General features: G+C 51.6%; 1 protein-coding gene across 1 annotated transcript; it reads right to left on the bottom strand.

The window, feature by feature from the left end:
- Window positions 1-146: 146 nt before the first annotated feature.
- LOC118094003 (melanotransferrin) lies at window positions 147-27,559 on the bottom strand. The gene is made up of 16 exons (XM_035133903.2): window positions 24,770-27,559; window positions 22,359-22,513; window positions 21,087-21,186; window positions 20,528-20,710; window positions 19,640-19,796; window positions 18,996-19,063; window positions 18,279-18,469; window positions 17,526-17,706; window positions 16,155-16,306; window positions 14,156-14,252; window positions 13,164-13,358; window positions 12,235-12,391; window positions 11,829-11,896; window positions 11,537-11,724; window positions 4,806-5,001; window positions 147-3,260 (listed from the first exon to the last, which is right to left on the bottom strand). Exons 1-16 carry the CDS (start codon window positions 24,816-24,818, stop codon window positions 3,190-3,192), a joined length of 2,208 nt encoding a protein of 735 aa, XP_034989794.1. The 5' UTR covers window positions 24,819-27,559; the 3' UTR covers window positions 147-3,189.
- Between the last annotated feature and the right edge of the window lie 4 nt (window positions 27,560-27,563).

Genomic DNA, 27,563 nt, shown 5'->3' on the forward strand with positions numbered 1-27,563 from the left:
GGCGAGGGGCGGCCAAACGTGTGTGGGACCCCGTGTGTGGGCCGTATATTTATTGCTGGGACCCCGTGTGTGGACCGTGGACTTCCTTTGCATGGTGGTTGTTCATCCATGGATTCCCTGTGCTTCCCCCCCCCCCCGGTCCCAGGTTGCAACAGTTTAAAATCCAGAATGACAAAGAGTATAAACCTGTTATAAGAATTTTAAGGTCTTAGAAATGTTCATAAATGTACAAGGCAAACACGTACATAAATATATAAACCAATGACTGAAAACAGTACAGAAAAAGTCCTGAAACCATTTTGTCCCTCCCAAAGAGCCTAGGGCTTTCCGATCAGAAGGTCAGCGGTTCGAATCCCCGCAACGGGGTGAGCTCCCATTGCTTGGTCCCAGCTCCTGCCAACCTAGCAGTTCGAAAGCACATCAAAGTGCAAGTAGGTAAATAGGGACCACTCCGGCGGGAAGGTAAACGGCATTTCTGTGTGCTGCTGTGGTTCGCCAGAAGCGGCTTTGTCATGCTGGCCACATGACCTGGAAGCTGTACGCCGGCTCCCTCGGCCAATAACGCCAGATGAGCGCCGCAACCCCAGAGTCAGGGATCCCTTTACCTTTACCTTATTTCTCTGCAAGGTCGAAGGAAAATGGGAAAGCCTCCCCATTGTCTTTTCGTCCACAAATCCTGTCTTAAGGGTATGTCTGTATTTGAATATGGTGAGCCTGTGAACTACGGTATTTATCATTACAAAAAGACTGGCCAGACACCCCAGGTAATCCAATCAAGTGACCATTAACAGGTAACCTGCCAGACAGGAGATAAACAACGCACTCAGATTTCTGTTGTAGACTGCCCCTTCTGTGATTGTATGTATGATGTATGGAGGGGTGGTCTTGAGCTCCAGGGCAGGGAATTTCAATATGTCTATATAAGGGCAGGCACATATTGGTTCTGGGTCCTTCTCTTTTCTCCTACATGAGAGGGAGCAGCCTGTTGCAACAGTTCAATAAAGATCAAGCTTACTAGCTGCTTTGCTTCTCAATATTCTCTGGTTGGCCTCTGTTATTTTCTCCTGCCGATGGAGAACCTACAAAGGACTCTACAAGGGCTCTTGTGTACCCCATAAGAGAATAAGGGCAGATTTTGTTTATTGCAAACCAATGACAGTCCCAGGAACAGAGCAATTCTCACAGCATGCCAAGGCTAGAGTCAAAGGGAAGGTTTCGTGGAGTCCTCCTCAGCCCATCGCCAGCCTCTCAGGCAGGCAGAACAAGCTCGAGGCAAATGGGGATTTCTCTTCGGCCACCAGCAGCACAAGAGGCATCACTCTTGGCCCAGAATTCACCAAGATGAGGTGGCTTTCCGTGTCTGAGGCTCAGAGAAAAAGGTTGGTCCAGAATGCCACCTGCTCCAGTGGTGCTTCAATATTTACACTATGTTGGGCAGATTACACCATTTGCAAAACAACAAAGACCATCCTTTGCCAGGATGGAAAAGTTCCCGCAGAGCAGCTCAGGGAATTGCATGTATGTTGGGGGAAAGTCAGCCATTCCTCAACTCTAAGGTGTTGGGATACTGACCTGCATTGGCCTCCTCTCTCAGTAACCCCTAGACCTACTCTCTCTCTCTCTCTCTCTCTCTCTCTCACACACACACACACACACTTGATGTGACATCAGATAAGGCCATCTATTTCCTTTGCACTGTCTAGTGCAAATTTCCTTTGTGTCTAGTGGGAGATCAAGCCTTCCATTCCCACCCCTCAAAACATGCTGGAGCTCATAACAAGGAGCACTTTGTAAGGAGTCAGGGCTGTGCTGGAAACAGGTGCAATGGAGGACAGAGGCCTGAAGGCTCTGCTATTCAGTAGAAATTCTGATCCAGGTGCCTATTCCCATCACACGGAGATGTTGGGTTGTGTAGAGTCTGTGGCAGAAGGACAACCCTCTTTGATCCAGATAATCTGCACCTGCCCCGGACTGGAGATTATGCTTTATTTTGTCCTTTTCAGAGCTGGCTTTTGACAACTAGGGATTGTCGTCATTTCCAGTGGACAACTGCCCAATTGTTGGCTGGTATATTCTTTCTCAGACTCTTCATCTGCACCCAGGTGAGTTTTTCCAGCCCCAGAGACCATGGCAGGTATGGCCAACATCTCATGTTACTAAGGTTTGCTGTTATTGTTGCTGCAAAAGCCTGGAAGCTGCAGTTACTTACCTTTGTCTCCCTTCATGATACCGGTAGCTACTGCAGGGATTTACGAAGAGGTTTTGCCCTTTTGTTGCTTACAGAACTGGAGGGCTCTTTGGCGCTGGATTTCTAGGTGCTGCAACATATAGCCAAGATAGGCAGGGCTGGAAAATGCCTTCCTTACCATCACCTCTGTCTCCTGTTTATTCTGTTTATAGCCTGCTTTTTTATTCATAGTGGGACTCTCAAGGGAGTTAATAAATACAGTGATTGTGTTCGTCTAGTTAGTACAAAAAGATTGACATAGTGACACTCTCCAAGGAATCAGCAAGCAGACATGCAGCTCCCAGCATGCCCCTTGTCTCCTCCTAGCACACCTGAGCCCAGGGCCATAGCTGAGGGCAGACAGGGGGGAGCTATCTCTGGATGCAGAGCAAAGTCCACAAAAAGGGGCTGCAGTCAGACATCACAAGGAAGCCTGGCTAGTCTTGGAGGGGAGGAGACAAGCCCCCCCCCCCGGCTCACCTACTCCAAGGTTGTGAGGAGCAAACTGGAAGCTTTTGCTCCTTTTACTTAAGCACAGAGGATATGGCTATTTTAAAATTTGCTTTGTTGAAACAAGTCTGCTTCATAAGCCATCGTTTGGAGTTAACTTGTTTCAAACAAATCTCGGTTATTAATAACCAGTTTGTCAGTTCTGAACGACATGATAATTAACCAAAATGGTAAGCAAATGCTTCTGAGCCCCCCCCCCTCAGGACTGTGCCAGAGAAGGAGAAAGGAAGGCTAGTGCAGGAGCCCTGGAGAGGCCAGGCTTGTTCCCATCACAATGAAAATGCTTTAGCAACCATCGTTTGTGCTCTGAGGAAAAAGGAAGGCCCAGCATGCTCCACTTCTTCTTCCAGAGGGATCAGGCGAGCTGATTTTATTGGTTTGTTGACTTTGTGGTGGTGGTCCATGTTGCAGCTGCTTTTTGCCTCATGGCATGTTGGCATTCAACCAATGGATCACGAACAGCAGAATCCAGCGAGACCAAGGCTTGTCGTCAGCAGCAAGAGGAAGACATTCACTGACAAAGCTGGAATGTAACATATGGACATAAAGATATAAGAAGGGCCTGCAGGACCAACAACCTGCTCTCACAGTGGCCAACTGGAAGCTGGTAGGAAGCCCAGAAGCAGGACCTGCATGTAATAGCACTGGTTGCATTTGGGATTCCTGGCAGCTGATATTCAGAGGCAAACTGCTTCCCACAGTGGAGGTAAAGCAGAGCTATCAGGGCAAGGAGCCACTGACCCTCCACGAATTTGTTGAACCCTCTTTTAAAGCCTTCCAGGTTGGTGGCCATTACTGCCTCCAGTGGGAGGGAGTTCCAGAGTTTAACTACGCTGTTTGAAGAAGGATTTTTTCTTTGTCCTGAATCTTCCAACCTTCGGCTTCATTGGATGTCCACAAGTTTCAGTGTTGGGAGAGAGGAAAAAGGCTTTCCTCTATCTACCTTCCCCATGCAATGCATAATTTTATAAACTTCCAATCAATTGATAAAGTAAGTTATGGTTTATGTTAAAATTTGTAAAAAAAAATTCTTTGTGAAAAATTAATTTAAAAATATTTTAAAAGCAAACAAACTTCTATGGTACATGGAAGGTGTGAGGATTACTGTGTTCCACAGAACCTTTGAGGCCCAGATATATCCAGGGACAAAGATGCCTATCCTCCCCTCACTCCTTCCCCAGATTGGTGAGGGGGGGAGCAGTCTCTTTCCTCTCAGCTCAGTGCTAGGATTGGGATGTGAATTGCTCCCTCTCCCCTCACAGCCCAGGATCAGGGATCCCTCCCCTCCCCACCAGGGACCCTCAGGAGGAAAAAGGTAAAGGTAAAGGGACCCCTGACTCATTAGGTCCAGTCACGGACGACTCTGGGGTTGTGGCGCCCATCTCGCATTATTGGCCGAGGGAGTCAGTGTTGAGCTTCCAGGTCATGTGGCCAGCATGACAAAGCCACTTCTGGCGAACCAGAGCAGCACACAGAAATGCTATTTACCTTCCCGCTGTAGCGGTACCTATTTATCTACTTGCACTGCGTGCTTTCGAACTGCTAGGTTGGCAGGAGCTGGGACCGAGCAATGGGAGCTCACTCCGTCGCAGGGATTTGAACCGCTGACTTTCTGATCGGAAAGCCCTAGGCTCTGTCAGCAAGCCTCCCCTCCCCACCAGGGACCCTCAGGAGTAGCCAGACACATTCATTAACAAAAATTCATGTATGCTTTTAAAAGGACATTGTTTCAATGATGCTTTTGCACCCCAGGCTCCTTTGGGAGAATGGGTGGGATATACGTTGAATGAAAGTAATGTTAATATACTTAGAAATGGCAGAAATGGACAAATCAAATGAACTGATTCAATGGAGAGCAGGGAGGCTGTGACTTATTCACTGTGTTGAGAGACAGGCCTGTTTTGTCGATTAGTGGAATGACAGAAATTGAAATGTCATATAATAAACTAGTATGCTGATTGGGGGGGGCACACAAAGCCATGGGGGGTGCTGGATACAGTCCATGGGTCACTTCTCCCTGCTGCAGGGACAGGAGAGGGCGGGGTGGCATGGGGCTCCCCAGACTCACCTGCGCCAGAGCACTGGGAAGCCCTTAGGCCCTCCAGGGCCTCCACAAATGGCTGCCCCAGCCAGGATATGGCCGTCCTCCTCTCCCCGACTGGCACAATGGCTGTGGTGGAGTCCCGGAAGATCAAATCTTTCCCTCTGTAGGCTGTAGAGTTGAACATTTGGAATCCATTTTTATGGTGGTTGCCAAAGAAGTCCTGAAAGCCAAGCAGAGGTCACTGGTTACATCCAGGAGCGCCTCTCCTTTTGGGGCGAGGGGGGGCAAGGGGGGAGCTGCTGCCTGCCAGAGTTTGCAGAGAGCAGGCAGGGGGAGGAAGAGCCGCCTTGTGATTCCCAGCACCAGAGCGGGGAAAAGCAAGGAGTTTGCTACACTGGGTTCCCTTGTTTGGCTCACTATTAACTTAATTCCCAAAGGTGACCATGCTTAGAAATTATGCTTCACAACTACCGTAGATGCGCTAGAAGAAATTGGGGAGACAGAAAGGGAGAGCCAAGGCTCTGACAGCATCAGAGAGCCCTTGCTCCAAGGGGAGGGAGAGAGGGAAGGGGAAGAAGGGACCGGCAAACAGTCAGTCAGAAGGCCATCCCCCCCACGCCGGAATTGGGGTGAATGGCTCCCCGTTGGAGAAAGGTTCCCAGGCTGTTGTGTTGGGCGCGAAACAGAAAACAAACACTGCGAGATTCTGACTAGGACTGAGGCAGACATGTTTTATGGACACTTTACACTGTAAATAATATGCACCAATAAAAACATCTGAAAGACAAGCAGATGTGGAGGGTCGTTACTCAAGAGTAGCCACAACAACCCCTGATAGGGGAGCTCTGACATTAAGCAAACACTGGCTGGTTGCTCTGTCCCTGCCATTGTAGTGCTAGGCGTACAGCATTTTAAAATGATACTTGTAAGGGGGTGGGCTTACAGGGAACAGCCCCCCCTCATCAAATCCAGCTCCTCCAACGGCTTTGGCTCCAGCGGAGGGTCAGTGGACAGGAGGGAGGAAATGAGCGGAAGGACGAAGGGCTCTGACAGCCTGCAGCTAGTGACACAATCAGGGGAGAAGTTTCTAGAGGAGAGGTATCAGAGGGGCGCCCTTCCCCCCCCCACGCCTGAATTGAGGCATGCAACGTCCCGTAGACACAGGGGGCAGAGATTTGGAGTCCCCAAACTACTTTGCTGGGCGTGAAATCGAAAGGCGATTGCGAGAATCTGATGAAGACTGAGTAGACATGTTTTTTGGAGCTCTTTGCACTGTAAATAATATGCACAATAAAAGTCTTAAAGACAAGCTTGGAGCGTCATTACTCAAGCGTAGACAACGACATCCCTTACAATACTGTACTAAAAAATACTATGCTGCATTGCTTTAAGTAGTTTTGTTTTCCCCTAACTTCAAAATGCCATTATCTTCTGAGAAGATAATAAGATGTTTTCAGTGAAGCTTTGTATACCAATAAGTCACTTTTTCCCAGTAGTGATGTATGGAAGTGAGAGCTGGACCATAAAGAAGGCTGATCGCCGAAGAATTGATGCTTTTGAATTCTGGTGCTGGAGGAGACTCTTGAGAGTCCCATGGACTGCAAGAAGATCAAACCTATCCATTCTGAAGGAAATCAGCCCTGAGTGCTCACTAGAGGGACAGATCGTGAAGCTGAGGCTCCAATACTTTGGCCACCTCATGAGAAGAGAAGAATCCTTGGAAAAGACCCTGATGTTGGGAAAGATTGAGGGCACAAGGAGAAGGGGACGACAGAGGACGAGATGGTTTAAAACTCTGTTTTAAAATTAATTTCATGTATTAAAAAAACCCCAGAGAGGTTCAGATCATATTCTTGGGATCCTATTTTTGAATGAGACAATTTATACTTTTCAAACATTCCGTAAGTGCTGGAAATATAGATGGATAGTTTTGCTAGCTTTTTGCTTTGTAGCATCACAGATGGACATAACTAATCTGTATTCCTGAATCACAGATTTGTCCTCACTCGCCTGGAAGCTCCTGGGCCACTTCCAGACAAAGAATCCTTCCCACTCACAGCCTGCAGTGCTGCTATAAATATTTGCTCAAGGAGGAGGCCGAGTCTGCTGGGCTGCCAGGGATGGGTGACGCTGCAGCGCTCTGATTCCTTGGATTTTTCCATGAAAGTTTAAACATAACCAACAATTCCGCTCTAAACCTTTTAGCAACAACCTTTGCACTGTTCACCCCCCCCCCATCATTCACCTGCCCCTTCTCCTCCGTACCAAAACCTTTTCCTGATTTTATTTTCATTTCATGCTGATGGCACCTAGGTGCCCATTTAATATTTCCATGCTTGCAGCTTATAAAAAAAAATACTGTATTAGCAAAAGCCAAGTCTGGCTACTGAGAAATACTGCTGCTGTTCCACAATCCTGCTGTGACCATGTTGATCCCATTCTCATTTCTTGTTCACTTGCATCCAGAAGTTAAGCACAGTCTGGGATGGCCTACCTAGCAGGGATGATGTAGTCTTGGATTTCCCGCAGTTTGGTCAAACTCATGTTTGTAGCTTCAAGAACACTGTCCAACCATCCATGGGACTCTCAAGAGTCTCCTCCAGCACCAGAATTCAAAAGCATCAATTCTTCAGCGATCAGCCTTCTTTATGGTCCAGCTCTCACTTCCATACATCACTACAGTGGTGCCTCGCTTTACAAATGCCTCGCACAATGAAAAACTCGCTAGACGAAAGAGTTTTGCGTTGCGCGAGGCATTCGTAAGACAACAAAATTTTCTATGACCGCCGCTTCGTCTTACGAAGCGCGGCCATAGAAGGCGGCAAAGGAAGATCAGCTGTCAGCGCGGGAAGCTGACAGCTAATCTTCCTTTGCCGGGAGGGGGGGGGCGGAGCCGAAATGCGGCGTTGCGGCGGCTGCCCCTGCCTGTCTTCCCCTTGAAGCCACCGCACCGCCGCGCACCACCGGGGAATAATAATAATAATAATAAATTTTTTATTTATACCCCGCCCTCCCCAGTCAAAAACCGGGCTCAGGGCGGCTCACACCAACAAAATTACAATAAAACATAAAAACAATTAATTAAAATACAGATTAAAATACAGTATTAAAATTTAAAGTGCAGCCTCATTTCAAGTAGGCCATAAATCCAAGCCATGAGGGAGGAAAACACAGGGGTCAGGCTGAGTCTAACCCAAAGGCCAGGCGGAACAGCTCTGTCTTGCAGGCCCTGCGGAAAGATGACAAATCCCGCAGGGCCCTGGTCTCCTGGGAAAGAGCATTCCACCAGGTTGGGGCCAGTACTGAAAAGGCCCTGGCTCTAGTAGAGGCCAATCTAGCCATCTTATGACTCGGGATCTCCAGAATATTATTATTTGTGGACCTTAAGGTCCTCCGTGGGGCATACCAGGAGAGGCGGTCCCGTAGGTACGAGGGTCCCAAGTCGCATAGGGCTTTAAAGGTCAAAACCAGCACCTTAAACCTGATCCTGTACTCCACCGGGAGCCAGTGCAGCTGGTAAAGCACTGGATGAATGTGATCCCGCGGCCGGGACCCTGTAAGGAGCCTCGCCGCGGCATTCTGCACCCACTGGAGTTTCTGGGTCAGCTTTAAGGGCAACCCTGCGTAGAGCGAGTTACAATAGTCAAGCCTGGAGGTGATCGTCGCATGGATCACTGTGGCCGGAAGACAGGCGGGAGGCGGTGGGGGAAGAAGCGCTTCTCTCCCCCGCCGCCTCGCCGTCTCATGTCGGAAAAGGCAGACGGGAGGCGGTGGCGGAAGAAGCTTCCCCCGCCGCCGCTTCTCGCCGCGTAAAGCCGGCATGGGATGCAGTTTCGGAGGCTTCCAAAGCTGCACACCACACCGGAGAAGGGAGGTGGGAGGCGGCGGTGGCAGGAGAAGCTTCCCCCGCCGCCGCCTCTCACCGCTCACAGCCGGCATGGAGCGCAACTTCGGAGGTCTCCGAAGCTGCGCTCCATGTCGGGGGAGTCAGGCAAGGCGGTGGCTGGGAGAAGAGAGCTTCTCCCCCAGCCGCCTCGCACACAGCCGGCATTGGACGGGGCTTCGGAGACCTTCTCCGAAGCCCCGTCACATGCCACCAGTCCCCCAGAGCCTATAGGAATGCATTGATTAAGTTTCAATGCATTCCTATGGGAAACTGGGACTCGCTAGACGAAAAATTCGTTGCACGAATTGACCCGTGGAATGAATTAATTTCGTCTAGCGAGGCACCACTGTACTGGGAAAACCATAGCTTTAACTATACGGACCTTAAAAGCCATATTAAGGAGGGCCTTCTCGGTAGTGGCACCCGCCCTGTGGAACGCCCTCCCACCAGATGTCAAAAAGAAAAATAACTACCAGACTTTTAGAGGACATCTGAAGGCAGCCCTGTTTAGGGAAGCTTTTAATCTTTAAGAAATTAGTGTATTTTAATATTTCTGTTGGAAGCCGCCCAGAGTGGCTGGGGAAACCCAGCCAGATGTGCGGGGTATAAATATTATTATTATTATTATTATTATTATTATTAAATCCTTGTATAATGTATGGAATATAGATATAAAGATTTGTTAGAATCGAAAACACCCAGGTGGATTTCACCTTTAGAGGCTAAGACACAGAAAAGACTGAATATGGAAACCAAGTGGTTAAAATATAGAGACATTCTGGTTGATGAAGCAGATCAGATTAAATTAAAATCATATGAACAGTTGAAGAACAATGTAAATGACTGGTTACAATACCATCAAATTAATGAAATGTACAAAATGGACAAAAAAGTAGGTTTTCAAGTGAAAATGACGGAATTGTTAGAGTCAAAAACAAAGAATCTTTCAAAAATGTATAATTTATTGTTGGAATGGCATATGAAAGATGAACAAATGAAATCTGCAATGATCAAATGGGTGAAATATGTGGGACATAATATTATGATGGAGGATTGGGAAAGGTTGTAGAAGAAGAATATGAAATTCACCGCGTGTAACACTTTAAGAGAAAATATGATGAAAATTATGTACACGTGGTATCTTACACTCGTAAAACTAGCAAAGATTTATCACAAGCATGATAACAAATGTTGGAAATGTAAGACTCAAGAAGGAACCTTTTACCATATGTGGTGGACGTGCCCCCAAGTAAAGAGCTTTTGGGAAGAGATTTATAATGAATTGAAAAAAGTGTTGAAAAACACCTTTGTTAAGAAACCAGAAGCCTTTTTACTTGGAATAGTTAGAGAGGAAATACCTAGGAAAGATACAACATTCTTTTTGTATGCCACAACAGCAGCAAGGATTTTATTGGCTAAGAATTGGAAGACTGAAGAATTACCAATGGTGGACGATTGGCAGAAGAAGATGATGGAGTTCATGGAACTGGCGGAGCTGACCAGGAGACTTCGAGACCAGAGGGAAGAAGCGGTGGAAGAAGATTGGAAGAAATTCAAAGTTTATTTAAGAAATAATAGGATTATTGGAATGGATTAATAGAAGTTTAGGAGGTACAGGGAGGTTGTAGAAATAAAAAATGTATAGGTGTATAATTATGTTGAGATGTAGTTATAAGTGTGGAATAAGAGCGGGAATTTATGTTAAGATACAAGAAAAGATTAGAAAAAGATTAGTTAAAGTGGTAAATATGTTACAGGAACAAGATATAGAAATTACTAAAGATGATATACAATGTAACGCAGATGGAAGGGGCATGAGGAAGTCAACAATGTTAGAATCGACAGAAGACTTAAACCAGGGGTCCCCAGACTACGGCCCGGGGGCCAGATGCAGCCCAATTAGCCTGCCAATCCGGCCCGCGACGACCCCCGCCGCCCGCTCTTACAGCGCGCAGCGCGGCAGCGCTCTTCCGGGTTGGGAAAAAAGCACCGAAAATCCTTTCTGCGCATGCGTATGGGCCTCTCCCGACCCGGAAGAAGTCATTTCTGGTGCACTTCCGGGTCGGGGGAGGCCCACGTGCATGCGCACAACGGATTTTCGGCGCTTTTTCCACCCGGGAAGCGCACCGCCGCGCCAGTAAGCGCCCATGCGCATGCGCACGGGCGCACACTCCCCCGCCCGCTGGCCCGCACAGGCGCGCGCTCCCCCGCCCTCCGGCCCGCCGCGCGATCGGCGTGGTGGGAACCGGCCCAAACGCCAGTAAGTCTGGGGACCCCTGACTTAAACAGTTGATGTTTTTGTGTTTTTGTATTTTGTATGTTTTTGTTTTTGTGTTTTTGTTTGTTATAAAATCAATAAACATATTTGAAAAAAATATGGGGGGAGGGGGAGGCTGCAGAGCAAAAAGGGGGGCAGCTCTTGGACACAGAGCATTAAATTGTGGGCCATGCCTGCAAAGAGCAGAGGAAAGGGAGGTGTGGATAAGCCCCAAGTTCAAATAAACCAGCAACCGAATAAACTACCTAAACCATGTGAAAACCAAACAGACTTTTGCAGGGACCCAAGAACTGGCAGGGACCTTCACTGTCTGATCTTGCATCCCCACCACGGCTCAGAGTGCCAAGGGGTGTCGGGGCCCCTCCTGAGAGCTCTAGGCTCTTTGCCGCCAGCCTGGCCTCTGAGGGCAGAATCACCAGAGGAAATGCAGACAGAAGGAGTGCTGGATCAGGCCAAGGGGGCCCACCTCCCACTGGCCACCCAGGTGCCCAACAGGAAGCATAGCAGTGAGAGAAAGGAGGACCCTCAGGAGGATGAAGATGGCGATGGCGCCCTCTTGTGTTCTCTCTCTTCTAAGCGACAAACCGGTACCTGTGCAATGTTCAGAAGTCCAAAAACAGCCAAAGCATTTGTGTCTGGGTGGACCATGATGGCATGGGCGGGCACCTGTCCCCAATGACAGTGGGCAAACTGGCTAACTTCCGCACGGGCACCATTTGGGCACAAGAGCTGGAAATCCCCCAGGCGCAGCTGGGAGGCCCAGGAGTCCATGTTGTTCCCTGGAAGGACAAAAGTGCTCAGAGAGTGGTTTCAAGGAGAAGGAAGGAGGGAGGGAGGGAGGGAGGGAGGGAGGGCTCGTAAAAGACAGGAGTGGGCAACATACCATCTGTGTTTTCAAAGACTGTGGAGTGCTTGACAAAGGCCACATCGCCATGACGCTCAGCTAAACACCTGCAAAGAGCACAAAGAGGTTGACAGCAAGTGTGAAGCAGGTGGCAGAAGGGCCTCCAGCAGCAGCAAAGCAAGGCATGGACACCCCCCCCCCCCGAGTGGAATGGCCAGCGGCAGCCAGGAGCTTGGGCTGACATGAACAGCTTCCACACTGCAATCAGTGCCATCTGACTTGGACAACACATGTGCCACTCTATCTCAGGGAATGCCCCATGCTCACACCCCAAGAGTCTCTCCCCAGAGGCTTTCAGGTGGCAAGCAAGAGGAAAGACTCCTCCTCTCTCCTGCCAGGTACTTGAGGCTCTGGCCAGCTGGCACCCCCTGCCAGTCCCCATTACCTGAAGGCTCCAGCGTGGCCATAGTAACGTTCTTGGCTACTGGCATTGCACTTGTAGTGGCCACTGAGGTCCCCAATGCAGAGCTCACACAGGCTGTCTGGGTAGCCATCTCCCTGGGCCCCAGGAACGCAGCTGCCGGAGAAGAAGGTGCTCACCGCTGGAATGAGAGGAGGAGGCCAAAGCTGGGCATGGTTCTGATGAGCCCAGGAGGGGGAGGTTCAGCAAGGCCAGGAGGAGCCCCGAGAACAGCTGGGCACTCGGAAAGAGTGAGTTGAAGGGGGCCTTGCCCTGCCTGGATGCCTGAGGCTTTATCAGGTCCCAGGTGAGCCAGGATGAGGGCAGAGCTTTGGGCCAAAGTTCTCATAAGCCAAACTCTGATTCAACTGGGAGGCTGGTGGGCTCAAGGGGAGGCATGCAGAAGGTCCCCCGTGCAACTCCAGGCAGCAGCTCCAGGCAGAGCCGGAGAAGACTCCCTGCCCGAGACCAGGAATGGACTAGATGACCCCAGGGGTCCCTTCCAACTCTGCAATTCTACAATGAAGTGAGACTCCAGAGGGCGAGTTCTGCTGCCAGCATAGGCAAGACTGAGGGGGTGGGGATCATTGGCCTGCTTCAGGATCAGGCGGCTTCCTCTGTTGGGCCAGAGGGTGCCTTGGCACCTGCCTTACCTGGCCTGGTGGTGGTGACCCCATGATCATGCAGGAGCTGGGAGAAAGGCAGGGGGAAAGGGGGGTTAAGGGCCCCTCCACCCATTGCTCCCATTGCTCCCATTGCTCCCATTGCTCCCATTGCTCCCATTGCTCCCATTGCTCCCATTCTCTCTCTCTCTCTCTCTCTCTCTCTCTCTCTCTCTCTCTCTCTCTCTCTCTCTCTCTCTCTCTCTCTCCAACAGAGGTCTGCTTGTGCAGCCCCCTTCCTGCCCCCCTTACCTTTGGGGATGTTGCAGTCCTGAGGACGAATGAACCCCTTCTTCAGCAGGAGGCCAATGGGCATCTTCCACCCAGCCATTGTCCCATAGCCAGCGTGGCAGGACTTCCTTCCTTGCAGCTCGAAGATGGTGAAGGCGTCATCAGCCACCCGTCTCACAAGGGCCACTGCGTAGTAGGTGCTGTTGGTGTCCTCGTCTGGGGGAGGGGGGAGCACAAAATAAATCCTGAGCCCCCTCTGCCCCCTCCTTTAGCTGTTTAAAAGGGGTCTCTAAGAAAGAGCAGCATTTTGGACAAGAGCTTGAAACGAAGGGGTCAGGAAAGGCAGGGGGCACCATAGAGGCACAGGGATCATTTCTGTTTAGACAGCAGAGCCCCCCCTCCCGAGAGACACACATGCTTCCCTCCTTGGGTCCTCCTTGTTAAACTGCTGTTGTCATAAAGGAAAGAGGAAGAGCTGGGCAAGGCCTGGCAGCCAAAGTGCCCCTCCAAAGCACAGGATGAGACTGGCAAGGCAAGCCCCTGCCCCAGTCGGGGTTACAGGTGGGCAACCCGGCTCCTGAAGGACTCCACTCTTGCCCTCCCTGGCCAAACCTTCTGGGGCCAACGTGACCCAGGAACTTGACAGGCTGCCCCAGCACAAAGGCCGGAAGGAAGCCCTCAGCTTGTGAGCCCCCTGGGGCAAGAGAGCAAGGGGGAAAGGAGCGCAGTGGGTCTCCTGTCTCCTTGAAGACCAGCACTTGAGCACAGTCTGAGCCAGAAAGCTGAGGCCTCCAGAATCTTTGGTGCTTTGCTGCCAATCGCCAATTGCCCCACGGACCTTTGCGCTTGGGGGGCCCTCGCTGGAGGCCTGGAAAGGTCCTTAGAGAATCCCCTCGTTCAGCTCTGTGGTGCTCAGTTGGGCGGTGGCCATGCCTGTGGGCACTGAGTCGCCAGCCGGCCAGCCACAAAACAGCTTGCACACAAGAGGCCTTCAGTCCTGCCAGGCTCCTCACCTGCGTAATGCTCGCCAGCAGCCGGCACCAGGCCGTACGTCTCCCCGGCCGTGTAAATATCCTCTCCGTCCAGAGACACAACGTCAATGTCTCTGTTCTGAAAGGAAATCAAAACATCCTTTTAAGACCCAGCTAAGTCACACGGGGGTGGGGTGAGGTGGGGTGGGGGGAAGCAGAGGTGCCTGCCTGCCCTAATGCCTGCCCCCAAATGGCCTCCTTCTGCACTGTCCTGTCTTGCTTACAGGTTACAGAAGGAGATGGATGCAGAGGGGCAGGCCGAGACCCAGGAGATGGCAAGGAGATGCCAGTGCAGCAAGCCACCCTGTGGCCTGGTGGTCTGTTCCCTGCCAGGACCCACAGCTGCCCTTCCAGGTATGTGGCACCCCTCCTTCCCTCTGACCCATCTCGGCATGGCTGCCTGATAGCTTTGCTCAGGCTTAGTCCATGTCCAGATGCTCACAGAGAGACACGCATCCCTCTTCTTCACTCCATCTCCCCTGCCCTTGGGCGAAGGAGGGCTCCCTGAGCACAAGCCATGAATTCCAGATTCTCAGCCTGAAATCACATGGCACATGCTAGGAAGAACTTCAAGGGGGTAAGAGTCGTTCGATGGGGGAATGGACTTCCTCAGAAGGTGGTGTTTTGAGCAGAGGTTGGATGGCCATCTGTCATGGATGCTTTCAGCTGAGATTCCTGCACTGAATGGGGTGGACTAGATGATCCTCAGGGGTCCTTCCAACCCTACAATTCTAGGATTCTAAGCCCATGCAACTCTGCCAGGCTGTGAAGGTAATACTAGCCAGAGGCTCTGCTCTGGATGCCAATGCCCCCCCCCCGGCTCATTGCCCAGACCTCCACCTTGGGATTCATTGATGGTGATGCTCTGGGCTTCACCTGCTGTTTTTACCCAACGTCTTTTATTGGTTTTGATAGGTGCAGGTTTTGTGAACAAATTAATGTTGTTCTTTGGCTGCTGGTCATTATTTTGAATGAATAAGGCAAAGGGCCGGCATGGCTTCCTCCAGGAGCTCTGGTGCTCCTGGTAAGGTGAGAGCCATTTGCACCTGGAGAGATGTGCTTGGGAGGCTGTGCGTCCAAATGGTGCCAACCCCCAGTGGAAGAGGAGCAGGGAGGAGGAGAAAGGCCCCAACTGCCCCAACAGTTGCCCAGTGCTTCAGGGCCACTGCAAACTCTGTCAGTCAAGGCACTGATTCTGCTGGTGTCCAGGCGCCTATTTGGGTGTGAAGAACAGGAAGGAGCAGCTGCCAGGAGCTGGCTCCCCCTGCCTGCCCCCCCCCATGGCCAGAACAAACTCTTGGCTCCCATGGTCAGCTGCCCTGGTACGGGGGGGGGGGAAGGGAAGGAAAATCAAGCCCCATACATCACCAAGGGCAGAAAGAGGGGGCAGTTGCAGCTCCTCTGCCCAGCCAGGGCCACAGGGAGGGAAGAGCAGAAGCAGGGCCTGGCAGAGGATCCTGGGCAGCTGCCTCCCCCTTCCCAGCACTGTCTGCCCTGACTGGCAGACATGGTTCTCCGGGGCTTTGGCGTGAGGCCCTCCCACATCCCTCCGGGATGGAAGCTGCATGCAGAGCCCTGGGCTGCTGCCCTTCCCCTTCTGCCCATTTCCCAGCCCCCTGCACCCCCACTTCTCCCTCCTGCCTTTTCTCTCCTGCCTCTCTCTTTCTCTCCATCTGTCTGTCTCTCCACCCCCCCTTTCAGTTGTCCTGAGCTGCATTGGGAGACAATATTTGCCTGGAAAGCAGAATGAAAACATAAAAAAGAGATACAGTACAATATGACACTACCACCCCATGCCAGGTACTCTAATCCAGTCTAGTCTAAGAGCCTTCTGCCTGCCTGGCAAGGACCCTGGAATGAGACCCCTCCCCATCTCCCTGATGGCCACCTGAGATTTGCCCAGGTACCCCTGGGCCATGCCCTGCCAGCAGAGGGCAGCCGCCCCCGCCCCCAGGCTAACCCACCACGCTGGGCACCCCACCTGGATGCGCTCCATGCACTGCTCGGGACTCTCAGCTGAAACACACTGCAGCTCCGGCTTCAGCTGCTTGTCCTTGAAGGCCTTTGCCATCTGGCTGCATTTCCAGATCTCCTCTGTAGACAAGACGCACCAGCGCAGGAACGGAGGCAGCCCTGCAGCCCCAGAGAAAAGAGTGGGAGGGCTGAGAACATGGCAGGCCCACAGCAGGTGCAGCTCCCAGGCAAGCAAGGGATGGTTCAGCAAATCCCACGCTGAGATCCTGGGGGTCCTTGTGCAAAGACACTGAGAAGGAACTCAGCGCATGCCACAAGGGGGGAAAGAAAACCAAGCTGCAAGACTTCGTGGGAATTGTTATCCAGGGGAGGGAGGGGAAGATTTAAGAGGAATTGTAATGTATTAGATATGATGATGTTAGATTTGGGAAAATTTCAGGGAGAAATTAAAGGCTAAGGGAAATAATTAGAGATAGTTAAGATATTGTTTGAAATTGATTAAGCTATATTATTGAGTAAAGAATAAGAATTGTAATTGTTGAATTATTATGCAAAATATTGTGAAAGCTGTACAATGGGATTTAAAATAGACTCGGGAAGGGAGGGACGGGGAAGTCGATGCTTCGATATCAATAAGATTTATTTTTTGATTCTTGTTTTGTTTTCTTTTTGCTTTTTTGTGGTTTTCTTTTTTCTTTTTCTTCTTTTTCTTTTTATTACATTTTTAATGCAAAAATCTTCAATAAACATATTAATAAAAAGAAAAGAAAACCAAGCTGCAAAAGCACTCTTCTCAGAAAGGCTGTGTGCTTCCAGATGTTGTGGGACTCTAACACTCATCAGAAACACCTGGAGGGCCACAGGTTAAGGGAAGCAGAATGTGGGGGTCAGAGCACATGGGCCTTGGGTGGGGAAGGTTCAGGAAAGCACCAGCAAAAGGGTCAGAGGGGTGCAGCCGCTCCCTTGCGAGAGAAGACTGCAGTGCTGGGGACATCTCTTTCAAGAGGCAGCATTGAGAAAGTGGAGAGAGAGAAAGTTTCCTCCCTCTCTCCTACTGTAACACTAGAACTGGTGGACCTCGCCTGAAGCTGAACATTGGAAGACTCTGGACAGATAAGAGGAAGCCCTTCTTCACGCAGCACAGAATTCCCCTGTGGAACTCCCTCCCGCCAGGAGGCAGCTCTCACCCCAAAGCCTCCTTGACCACAGACACCCTGGCTAGTTTGCCTGCCCTGCCCCATTGCTGACCCTCTGCCCAGCCCTTGTGGCTCTTTCTCTCCCACCCGACTCCCAGTGCCTCCCCTCCACCCAGGGGCTGATTCTGAGATCAAAGAGCCACCGCTCTTCCTTAGAGAGACAACCCCAAGATGCCCCCTACTTGTCGGGTCACAGTCCAGTCCCCGCACGACATGCATGTACTCCTCTCCCAGCCAGGCCTGGTAGGACTGCCCCACGATGGGAACCAGCTCCATAGTGGAGTCTTTGAAGAGAAGATTCTTCCCATCATAGGCTGAAGAGTCAAACATCTGGAAATCAGCACCTTCGGTGTTAAACCTTTGCTGCAACAAGGACACAAAAGGAAGTCTTGGTTAGGAAACTCTGCTATTCTTAACACCACAATATCCCCAATGTCTGCAATGGAGTGAGAAGAGCCCAGAGAAGCGCAAGGCCCAGGACCAGCTTGGCCTCCCACCTTCCTTTCCACCTCTGCAGAGCAGGGGGCATTGGGGAGATGCAGCAGGCTGTGGGGGTCTGGCTGGCTGGTGCCCACAAAAGCCTGGAGAGAGTTATGCCAAGAAAGCATCTTTGCAGCTCTGGATTTCTGTCAGCCACAGGTGCTGGAGGTGCAGGAGCCGAAGCCGATTTCACTGCCCATCAGAAATAGTGGCATGTGCTCTGCAGCAGCTGAAAGCAGAGGTGCCTTTCTAGGGAGGAAAGGTGGCACCACCACCCAGGAGAGCCTGCAAGGCAAGCTCTGCCGGGCCTCTGCACTCTGCCGTGGCTGCCGAGGAAAGAGCCCCAAGGGGTTCTGGGGTCTCCTCCGTGGGCCTGGGCTGGGGCACCCCTCATCTCCAGGCCAGCAGATGAATCAGAAGCTGGGGAGGGGACAGGGGAGGCCAGAGGGACCCACCTGCCCCTGGTTGAGCAGCTGGAAGATGAGGCTCGCATTCATGTCCTCCCTGGCCACCACGGCGTGCGCAGGGACACGGGCCAAGTGGCAGGACCTCCACGCCGTCACTGCTGCTCTGCTGCCATCCCGACAAAGGAGCTGGAAGTCCGTGGCCTGAAGCCCCGTCTGGGCCCATGAGGGACGAGCTAGGCCTGGAAGGCAGAGCAGAGCACAGGCAGTGACCCACATAGGCTGGGGACAGCTCCCTTCCCCACTCCGTCAGCCTGCAAACCAGGACTCCCCTGGGCACCACTGAAAGGGAGACCACAGGAAACTGTGCCAAGCTGAGCAGTTTTGTCACTCTTGCTTCATGCCCTTTGCGTTCCATTTATTTTAAAAACTGCCCCAGGAGAACCATTAGCAGAAAGGCCCTTGTGCCTTCCCCAGGTGAGGTTTCCGTTCTCACCTAGAGTACCAGAGGGAATAACTCCCTCCTGACCCATAAATCCAATGTCGTTGAATGAAGAATTAAACTCCTGGAAAGGGATTTAGTGCCCCCCTCTTCTGTCCCTCTCCCAGCACCTGCACCTGCCTAAATCTCCAGCAGAGCTCCACCCCCACCCCTGGCTGGTGCTCTCAGCCCCCTCCCCAGGGCCAAGGCAGGCCCACCCTCTGCTTTCACCCAAGAGGCCACCAGCTCCCCCCCCCCCCGGGCAGAAGCTGCGCAGGCTGACTCACCCTCAGTGGCTTCGGGGACTGTGCTGTGTTTCACAAAGGCCACCTCCCCTGCTCCGTCCACCAGGCACCTAAGGGGAAACCGAGGCACAGTCAAGGCCCCTCAATGGCTGCAGAAGCACAGCATGGTGAGAAGCTTTTGGCCGCTGCTCCCAGGAGGACTCTGAGTGAGGATCCTGCCCCAAGCCTGCCTCTGCCCGCCCCACTGCCTCAGCCCTAAACAAGTGGGGCAAGAAGTCAGAGACGCCCATCTGCATGGGAGCAGAGTGTGGGGAGCCCCTCTGTGCCTAGGGGAGTGTCAGCCTGAGCTTCTCCTATGGTTTATTACTGTAGATCATCAGGACATGAGTTGGCATAACTTAATATGGCAGGATATCCCCATTATGAACTTTCTTGACCCTCGTACTAGTCTGATCTCAAAGACATGTCCTGGAAGACATTGAAGAGTGTATGTAAATCTAGCCAGCATTAAAAACTAATCAAAACCTGAGTGATTGCCACTTTAGCGTGTTGTAATGTTGCTGCCTGAAGCAGCATTGATATATTCTGTTACTTTCATGTCATATTATAAGCCAAGCTTTCGTTATTCCTCAGCATTCATAGATTTCCAGGGGAATGGGCCCCGCTCTCTTGTCCCCCAAAGGTACCTGAAGGCGCCCATGTAGTCGTAATATTCCTCGTTGGGGCTCAGCTCACATTTCCCCCGACCAGCCCCGTCTCCTTTGCAAAGCGCACAGAGGTTAGCTGGGTAGCCGTTTCCACTGGCTCCAGGGACGCAGCTGGCACTGAAATAGTTGCCCACCGCTGGAAGAGAAGGAGAAGTGAGGGGCTGGACCCACAAGCCAGGCCAGAGCAGCCCCCGCTGCCCTCCTGGCCCCAGGGGAGAAAGCAACTGGAGAAGCAGCCTTGCTGGGCTCAGGTCAAGGCTGGAAGGAGCGCTGAACACAAGGAGGGACAGTCCTCCCACTGACCAAGAGAGCCCCCCTGGCCCAGCTCAAGGGCCATACCTGCGCAGCTCACAGCCAGCCAAGGAGCCACAAAGCCCCACATGCACACACAACCCCCGTTTCCATCTGTGCTGAGCGCAAACCAAGTGCTGGAGAGTGAGAGTCCTCTTCCGTGTGTGTGCAACTGAGTACATCAGGACCCAGCAAGTTCTGGGCTCTGTAAGGGATGCTGTGTGCCTTCCCCAACCCCAAGAAACACACACACACACACACACACACACACACAGAGAGAGAGAGAGAGAGAGAGAGAGAGAGAGAGAGAGAGGAATTGTGGGGTGGCAAGAGAACCCTCTCTCTCTGGGACTTTTGCAAAGCAAAGCAAAGCTCTGGACTTGGCAGCTGCAGAGAACATGGTCAAATTCTGCACACAAAACCTCCTTTGGCAGGACATGGGGGTGTTTCTGTGCCAGCTGCAACCCAACCACAACCCCAGGCAATCTGTACAACTGCTCAGAGGAGCAGCTAGACTCTCTGTAATTCAGAAGCTTGTGGCACGTCCTCAACCAGCCCTCTGCAGGCAGGCCTCACCTTCAGCTACCTCACAGCCCATCACTGCCATCCGTCCGCTGTCGCGAAGAAAGCCAATGGGGACGTTCCAGCCGGCCGTCCTGTTGATGCCCGTGTGGCACGACTTGGTCCTCCACAAGCTGTCGATGGTCAAGCTGGAGTTTGCTCTCACAACAGCCACTGCGTAGTAGGAGGTGCCAAGATCTGCACAGGGATAGTGGGAAGGGGGTCTGTCAGTCTGAGGAAGGCTTTGCACCTCCAGGGCCTCAGCAGGATGGTACCCTGGATGTCAATGGAGCCCTGTCCAGTCAGCATGGGCTTTCATGCACACAAAGTCACTTGGCTGCTCCCCACATTTGAACCGTGCTCAGTGCTTGACTTGGCCTGCTGGATGGAATCAATTGCTGCTGTGACCACAGTCTGCAGGGAGGGGGGTGGGAAGAGCCTTTGCCCAGGTGGCACTGATCTTCCGCCCAGCATCCATGTGTTATCAGCAGAAAAGGCATTTGTGGCACACAAGTGGAGCAGCTGCTGGGTCCTGCCTGAAAAGAGGGACGGATGCTGGCAACAGCTCACTTACCTTGGCCATAGGCTTCTCCCACCACCGGCTTCAGGTTGTATTCCTTCCCAGCCTGATAAATGGTGCCGCCATCCGCGGCTGCCACATCTGCCACACTTGTCTGTCAAGGAAACAGGAGTGCATTTTAGGTACCTGCTTGGCAGCCCCTTAGGAGGGAAGGGAGTTGCAGGCTCATACCGAGAGCCCCCTCTGCCCAGCCCAGCCTCCCTCCTTCAAGAATTTGGTAAGGGGGTAACCATTTCCACCAGGCTTCCTCATAGCCCCCAGCCCCCAAGTTTCCCTGGGGTTTCATTGAAGCCTCTGAAGGTAGTGTGATGCTAGAGAGGGACTCTAAGGAGAGCCGTAAAGAGGTTGCAAACAGGGTGAATCCCACAGGAATGTTTCAGCACAGCCAAGCCACCAGCCTAGCCTGGCCGCAATTGCTGATGTGCCTGAGGGAGGGAAGGAGGTGACCAAGGGGGAGCAGAAGAAACAAGGATTCAAAACCTGAGACTGGAGGAAGAAACAGAGGCAAAGGCATCACCCTGTGCTCTGCACACCTGCCTGCTTGGTAATTAAGAGCAGCAGCCGGGAGGAAGAAGCCCGTCGCTTGCCACTTTCTCCTTCACAACGGCTGGGCAAGCCCATCTCCCAACTTCCCTGTCTCTCTGACAGCATCAGCAAAGTGCAGCCCAGCTGGCATCAGGCTGACGGAAGGGGAAGCAGGGGCAGCCACTGAGTGCTCAGGACACAAGCCCAGCAACCCCTCTTGCTGTGGTCCACAGCAATTCCTAACACATCCATAGGGTGGTACTGCCTGAGACGTCGGTGGCGCTATGGTCTAAACCACTGAGCCTCTTGGGCTTGCCAATTGGAAGGTTGGCGGTTTGAATCCCTGTGATGGAGTGAGCTTCCATTGCTCTGTCTCAGCTCCTGCTGACCTAGCAGTTCAAAGCGCGCCAATGCAAATAGATAAAGAGGTACCGCTGTGGCGGGAAGGTAAATGGCATTTCAACCCGTTGCACCAGAAGCGGTTTAATCCTGCTGGCCACATGACCCAGAAAGCTGTCTGTGGACAAACGCTGGCTCCCTCAGCCTGTAAAGTGAGATGAGCGCCGCAACCCCAAAGTCACCTTTGACTGGACTTAACCGTCCAGGGGTCCTTTACCTTTTTACTGCCTGAGAATAACAGACTCTACACTTGAGAGGACAGGCACGGCCAGAATTTCCATCCAGTCATAACCAGAACAGTCCCCCCCCCCCCAACCGCAGACCCAAGCAAGTTAGACTTACATTGATCATCAACATGCAGTCGCTGGCTGAGACACCTTTCACACAAGTCAGCAGGGGTCGAATGTTGGCCCTGAAGAAGGCTTTGCTCATGTCGCTGCACTTGGCAAGCTCTTTGTCAGAGACTGTGCACCAATTCAGCTGGTCCAAGGTGAAGACTGAAAAGGACACATGTGCCAAGTGAGACAGAGAGGAACTGCTGGGGATGAGAATCTGATCAGGGCCTGTTTGTGCCCCTGGGGATCATTGCTCTGGAAATACTCAAGGACCCATCAGAAGAGCCCTGCAGCAGCAGCAGGATCAGGCCAAAAGGGGCCCCACCTAGTCCAGCCCTGGCTCCCAAAGTGCAGTCCTCCTGTAGGACCTGAGCGAAAGGGCAGTGCTCCCCTAATAATAATAATAATAATAATAATAATAATAATAATAATAATAATATAATTTTACCCCGCCCATCTGGCTGGGTTGCCCCAGCCACTCTGGGCAGCTTCCAACAGAATATTAAAACAGGATAAAACATCAAACGTTAAAAACATCCCTAAACAGGGCTGCCCTCCTCTTGCTGTCTTCAGCAGCTGGCATCCACTGGCACAAGGCCTCCAACAGGGAAGAGAGAACACAGCCATCGGGGGTCGGAAGCCACGGACAGCCTTCTCCTCCAGGAATACGCTTATCTGTCATTTCCATTTGTCCATCTAGCCACAAGGGGCCATGCTGGGCCTCTCCAGTAGGGATCTTTGATCGCAGACACAGGGACCCCTGGGACAAGAGCCAAGCAGGGCGCATTGTTCAGCTTGGGGGCAGAGGGGTGGGTGCTGTTTGTAAAGAGCAACAGTGGCTGCATCTTCTGTAGGGCCCAGAGGCACAAACCCACTCCCACCCTTTGCTTCTGAAATGGCTTCCTCAGTCAATTTTATGTGGTGAATACAGGTGGAAAATTACCACCCAAGATCACTTGTTTAGTCTCCAACTTTCCTCCTGATGTGGCAAATGCCAGCTGCCATCATGTGAGGTCATATTCAGTTGTCCACCAAGAGAAAATGACCAGGAACATTTTTTCATGTTCCCTCGATTATGGTAAAAATGATGATAGGAACTTGGCCAAAGTGGTGTTTGCCGGTTGCTGTTTCTGTACCTTTCTGTCCCATCTTTGCAGAGAAGACAAAAGCTGAGGCCCACCAGGACCTTGCACCAAATGGACCAAAGCTGAGCAAAGCCAAATCATTTAGTTTCTACATATGTCATATCTCCTGGCTTTTTCCCTGACAGGATTCAAAGTGGCTCATTTCTTCCAACTCAGCATTGTGTGGATGGAGAACTAAAGCTCAGACTGCTGCTATATTTCCACAAACAACATTCCCGTCAGCAGTATTAAAACTGGGGGCCCAAAGTTGCTGGAGAAGAGCTGGATGGCCGGTGGATGAGCAAAGAGGGGACCTTCTGGCCCTTTCCCTCCTGAAGTATCAGTTTTTGCTGCTGCCTCAGCAGGATGGCTGAACTCATGGCACCTCCTGGTCTCTGTCTATGGCCCAGCAGCCTCAAGTGCTTCTGAAACTCAAAGCTTGTAGCAGAATCTTGTAGTTCAGTACAATTCCCCAAACAATTTGGACTCTGCTGAATGAGGGGATGGTCAATACGGGTGGCCTTATGGAGGACTGGAACAGAGGACTGCACACAAGGCAATGGCAATCCACCCTGACAGCTGCAAGGCCCTCCTTGGACCTGCAAATGCCATTTATTTGTTCTGGGTGTGTGTGTGTGTGTGTGTGTGTGTGTGTGTGTGTGTGGGTGGGTTTCTGGCCATCTCCCCCCCCCCCAGGCCTGCCAAGAAAACGGGTGATGTGGGACGACCATTTCCTCATTTCCTGAGAGAGTTGGCTTTAAATGGAAAAGCTCCTGGAAGCCAGTCTACCCCAAAGCAGGAAGAACAGCAGCTGCTGCCCTAGCCAGGTCCTTTGCTCTTTGGACGGGCCCCCTCCCTAACACTCACACGGCTGAACCGGAAAGGGAAAGTCAGGCTCTTGACCCCACAGGGTGCTCTGCCAAGGAAGAGTGGGATCGGGCCCTTGCCTCACGAGAGAGTATTGGTATTCCTGCCAAATGAACACTTGGGTCATCCTGTTTGGATCTGTGCATAGCCAGAAGGGCCTCTTCCCTTGCTGGGGTCCCAGAATTTCTGGGACTGCCCTGTAGTGGCTAGTAATTGGGCCATGCTTAAGCTAGAGAGCGGCTGTGGAAACCCCAAGAGAGGCAGCCAGCCCTAAAAAGCCACGGGGTGCCTAAACCCACCATGAAAGGAAGGCGGTGTGTGTGTGGGGGGTCTTCTGGCCCTGGCCCTCCCCCCCCCTCCAGAATTCCCAATAAACTTCCTTCTCCATGGAATCTGACCCTCATCAGAGAAGAGAGCTTCAGCCTACCAGCTTGAAAGCAGAGCAGAAGGGCAGAAGGACGGGCGACGCTCTTCATGGTGGAGGAAGGGAGCTCTCTGGAAGCTGCTGTTCAACTGGATTCCTCGTCTGGAAAAGGAGGCAGGCGATGCCACCCTGCATGTCCCCACCTCCAGGGGGAGGGGGGAAGACTTTGGATCTGGCAAGGTGAATGAGTGCCTTCAAGGAATCTCTCTCTCTCTCCCCCCCCCCATCAGACCTGGCAGTCAGGGGACAACAGAGCTTAGCACTGCTTCACTACCACCTAGTGGCTGAGCCAATTAACAGCCCATGGAAAGGCAGGATATCCTTACAGGGCAGCAGCCTGGAAGCTGCTGCAGCCTAATGGACTAGCAAGGGCAGCCTCCTCTTCTGCAGCAGATGCAGACAGAAAAACAGCAGGCGGGAGAGGCAGCAGCTACCAACCAACAGATGAGAAAGACAAGAGTGCAGCCCTGGGGGTCCCAGATGGAAAGCTAGCCTCTGCTTGGAGGAAATTAAGGCAGGTTCAGGAGGCGAGAAAGTGCGCAGAACAAGAGAAGGGGAAGGAAGTTCAACAGTACGGTAGCAGGAATCTCCTCTTCCACAAGATCCCAGATAGGCGGGGGATTCCCCGCCTTTGCTGCTTAAAAGAATCTGCCTCCCAGCTGGCACCATCATGAAAGTCTTTGTGATGCCTAATTCTGTTCCTTGTGGTGTGAACCTGCTGGCCCCCCTGCAGTGCCACGAATCCAACTCAATGGTGTAAGGTTGGAAAATGTTGATCACTTCTCCTACCTAGGCAGCTATCTTTCCACAAGGGCCGACATTGATGCTGAAATCCAGCATCACCTGAGCTCTGTGAGTGCGGCTTTCTCCTGATTAACTGGAGTGTTTGAGGACCAGGACATTTGCAGGGAAACCAAATGCTCGTTTACAAAGCTATTGTACTAGCAACCTTACTGTATGCTTGCGAAACATGGACCACTTATAAACTGTGAGCTGTGGGAGATAGCCAGCCCAGCGTTCGCCCTGCAATCGCAGGCCAATGACGTTTCATTCAGGAATGCGATGTGCTCGGTTGCTGTTGTAATTCTCTATAATATGAAACGTCCTTACTACGTCTGTATCTGTGTGTCGTGGCTCTTACAGCCGAGAGGAAGCATCTCTCAGCTGGGGAGTTTACCTTAAAATAAACATCTGAGTTTTAATGAGGAGTCACCGAAAGTAATTTCTAGACACTGAAGCTGAATTACTTTTCTAGCTGCGCATCAAGCTCTGCAAATTAGAACCGGAAAGAAAGTTTCTGAAGTTTTAGCAGAGGAAAACGCCACGGAGCGTACTGGGGAAACTGGCACAGCTGGACATTGCTAATGAGCAGATAGGTTTTTTACCTTATGTTTCTACCGGTAGGTGCTGTGCCGTATCTTTTCAAGATACTTTCACATAAACACCATCTCCAACACCTTGAAAGATTCCATCAACGGGGTCTCTGAAAATGTTTACACATTCACTTGGGAAGACAGGCGAACTAATATCAGTGTACTGGAAGAAGCAAAGATCACCAGTGTTGAAGCAATGATTCTTCAACATCAACTTTGTTGGACTGGCTTGAAGTTACAAGAAAGGAGATTCCGATTAAACACTAGGAAAAACTTTCTGACAGTAAGAGCTGTTTTGACAGTGGCATGGTCTCCTTCGGAAGGGGGTGGACTCTCCTTCCTTGGAGGTTTTTAAGCAAAGTTGGATGGCCAAATGTCAGGGATGATCTAGCTGGGATTCCTGCATTGCAGGGGGTTGGACTAGATGACCCTTGGTGTACCTTCCAACTCTACGATTCTATGACTCGGGCAACTTATGTTGACCTTTGGAGTATGCATGTCTCCTGCTGCCTTTTTAAAGGTTTATTAAGAAAATTTATGTTCTGCTTTCTTAGTCATGCTGGCCACATGACCGGGAAGCTGTACGCTGGCTCCCTCGGCCAATAAAGCGAGATGAGTGCCGCAACCTGAGTCGTCCGTGACTGGACCTATTGGTCAGGGGTCCCTTTACCTTTATGTTTTGCTTTAGTGTTCAATCGGTCAACAGAGGAAATTTAAAACTAAACTGAGAGATTACAGAATCACAGAACTGTAGCCCTGGGAGCGATTCCCTGGGTCAGTATCATTCAGTATTATTCCTAGCTTGTTGCTACCCCCACCCATCCACTAAAAAGCCCAGCTCCCTCCTTCTCTCTCTCCTGGAGGATTTGAATAGCAGCAGATGATGGAAGCTCTTTACAAAGGACTCAGAGTCTGGTGGCTGGGGCAACAGAAGGAAGGGGGCCAGAGTTGCGCCTAGCGAGGGGGAGAGTAAAGCAGAAGCTCTCTGCTCCTCTTGCTCCCAATTCCACTGAGAAGGGGAGCGTCAGTCTAGGGCAGGGGTTCCCAAACTAAGGCCCGGAGGCGGCCCAATCGCCTTCTAAACCCGGCCTGCGGACGGTCCAGGAATCAGCATGTTTTTACATGAGTAGAATGTGTCCTTTTATTTAAAATGCATCTCTGGGTTATTTGTGGGGCATAGGAATTTGTACATTTTTTTTTTCAAAATATAGTCCGGCCCACCACAAGGTCTGAGGGACAGTAGACCGGCCCCCTGCTGAAAAAATTTGCTGGCCCCTGGTCTAGGGGAATGGCCAGCTCTTCTGGGGTGAAGATGCACATCCTTCTAGGAAGAAGAGGACGAAACTTGAGAGTCAGGAGCTCCTGTTCCACAACTGGGGAGGAGAGGGAGCTGGGCAGCTCCCAGGGGCCGCCATCACGTTGTG

This window comes from Zootoca vivipara, chromosome 5, assembly GCF_963506605.1.
Source record: "Zootoca vivipara chromosome 5, rZooViv1.1, whole genome shotgun sequence".
Classification (NCBI taxonomy): Eukaryota; Metazoa; Chordata; class Lepidosauria; order Squamata; family Lacertidae; genus Zootoca; species Zootoca vivipara.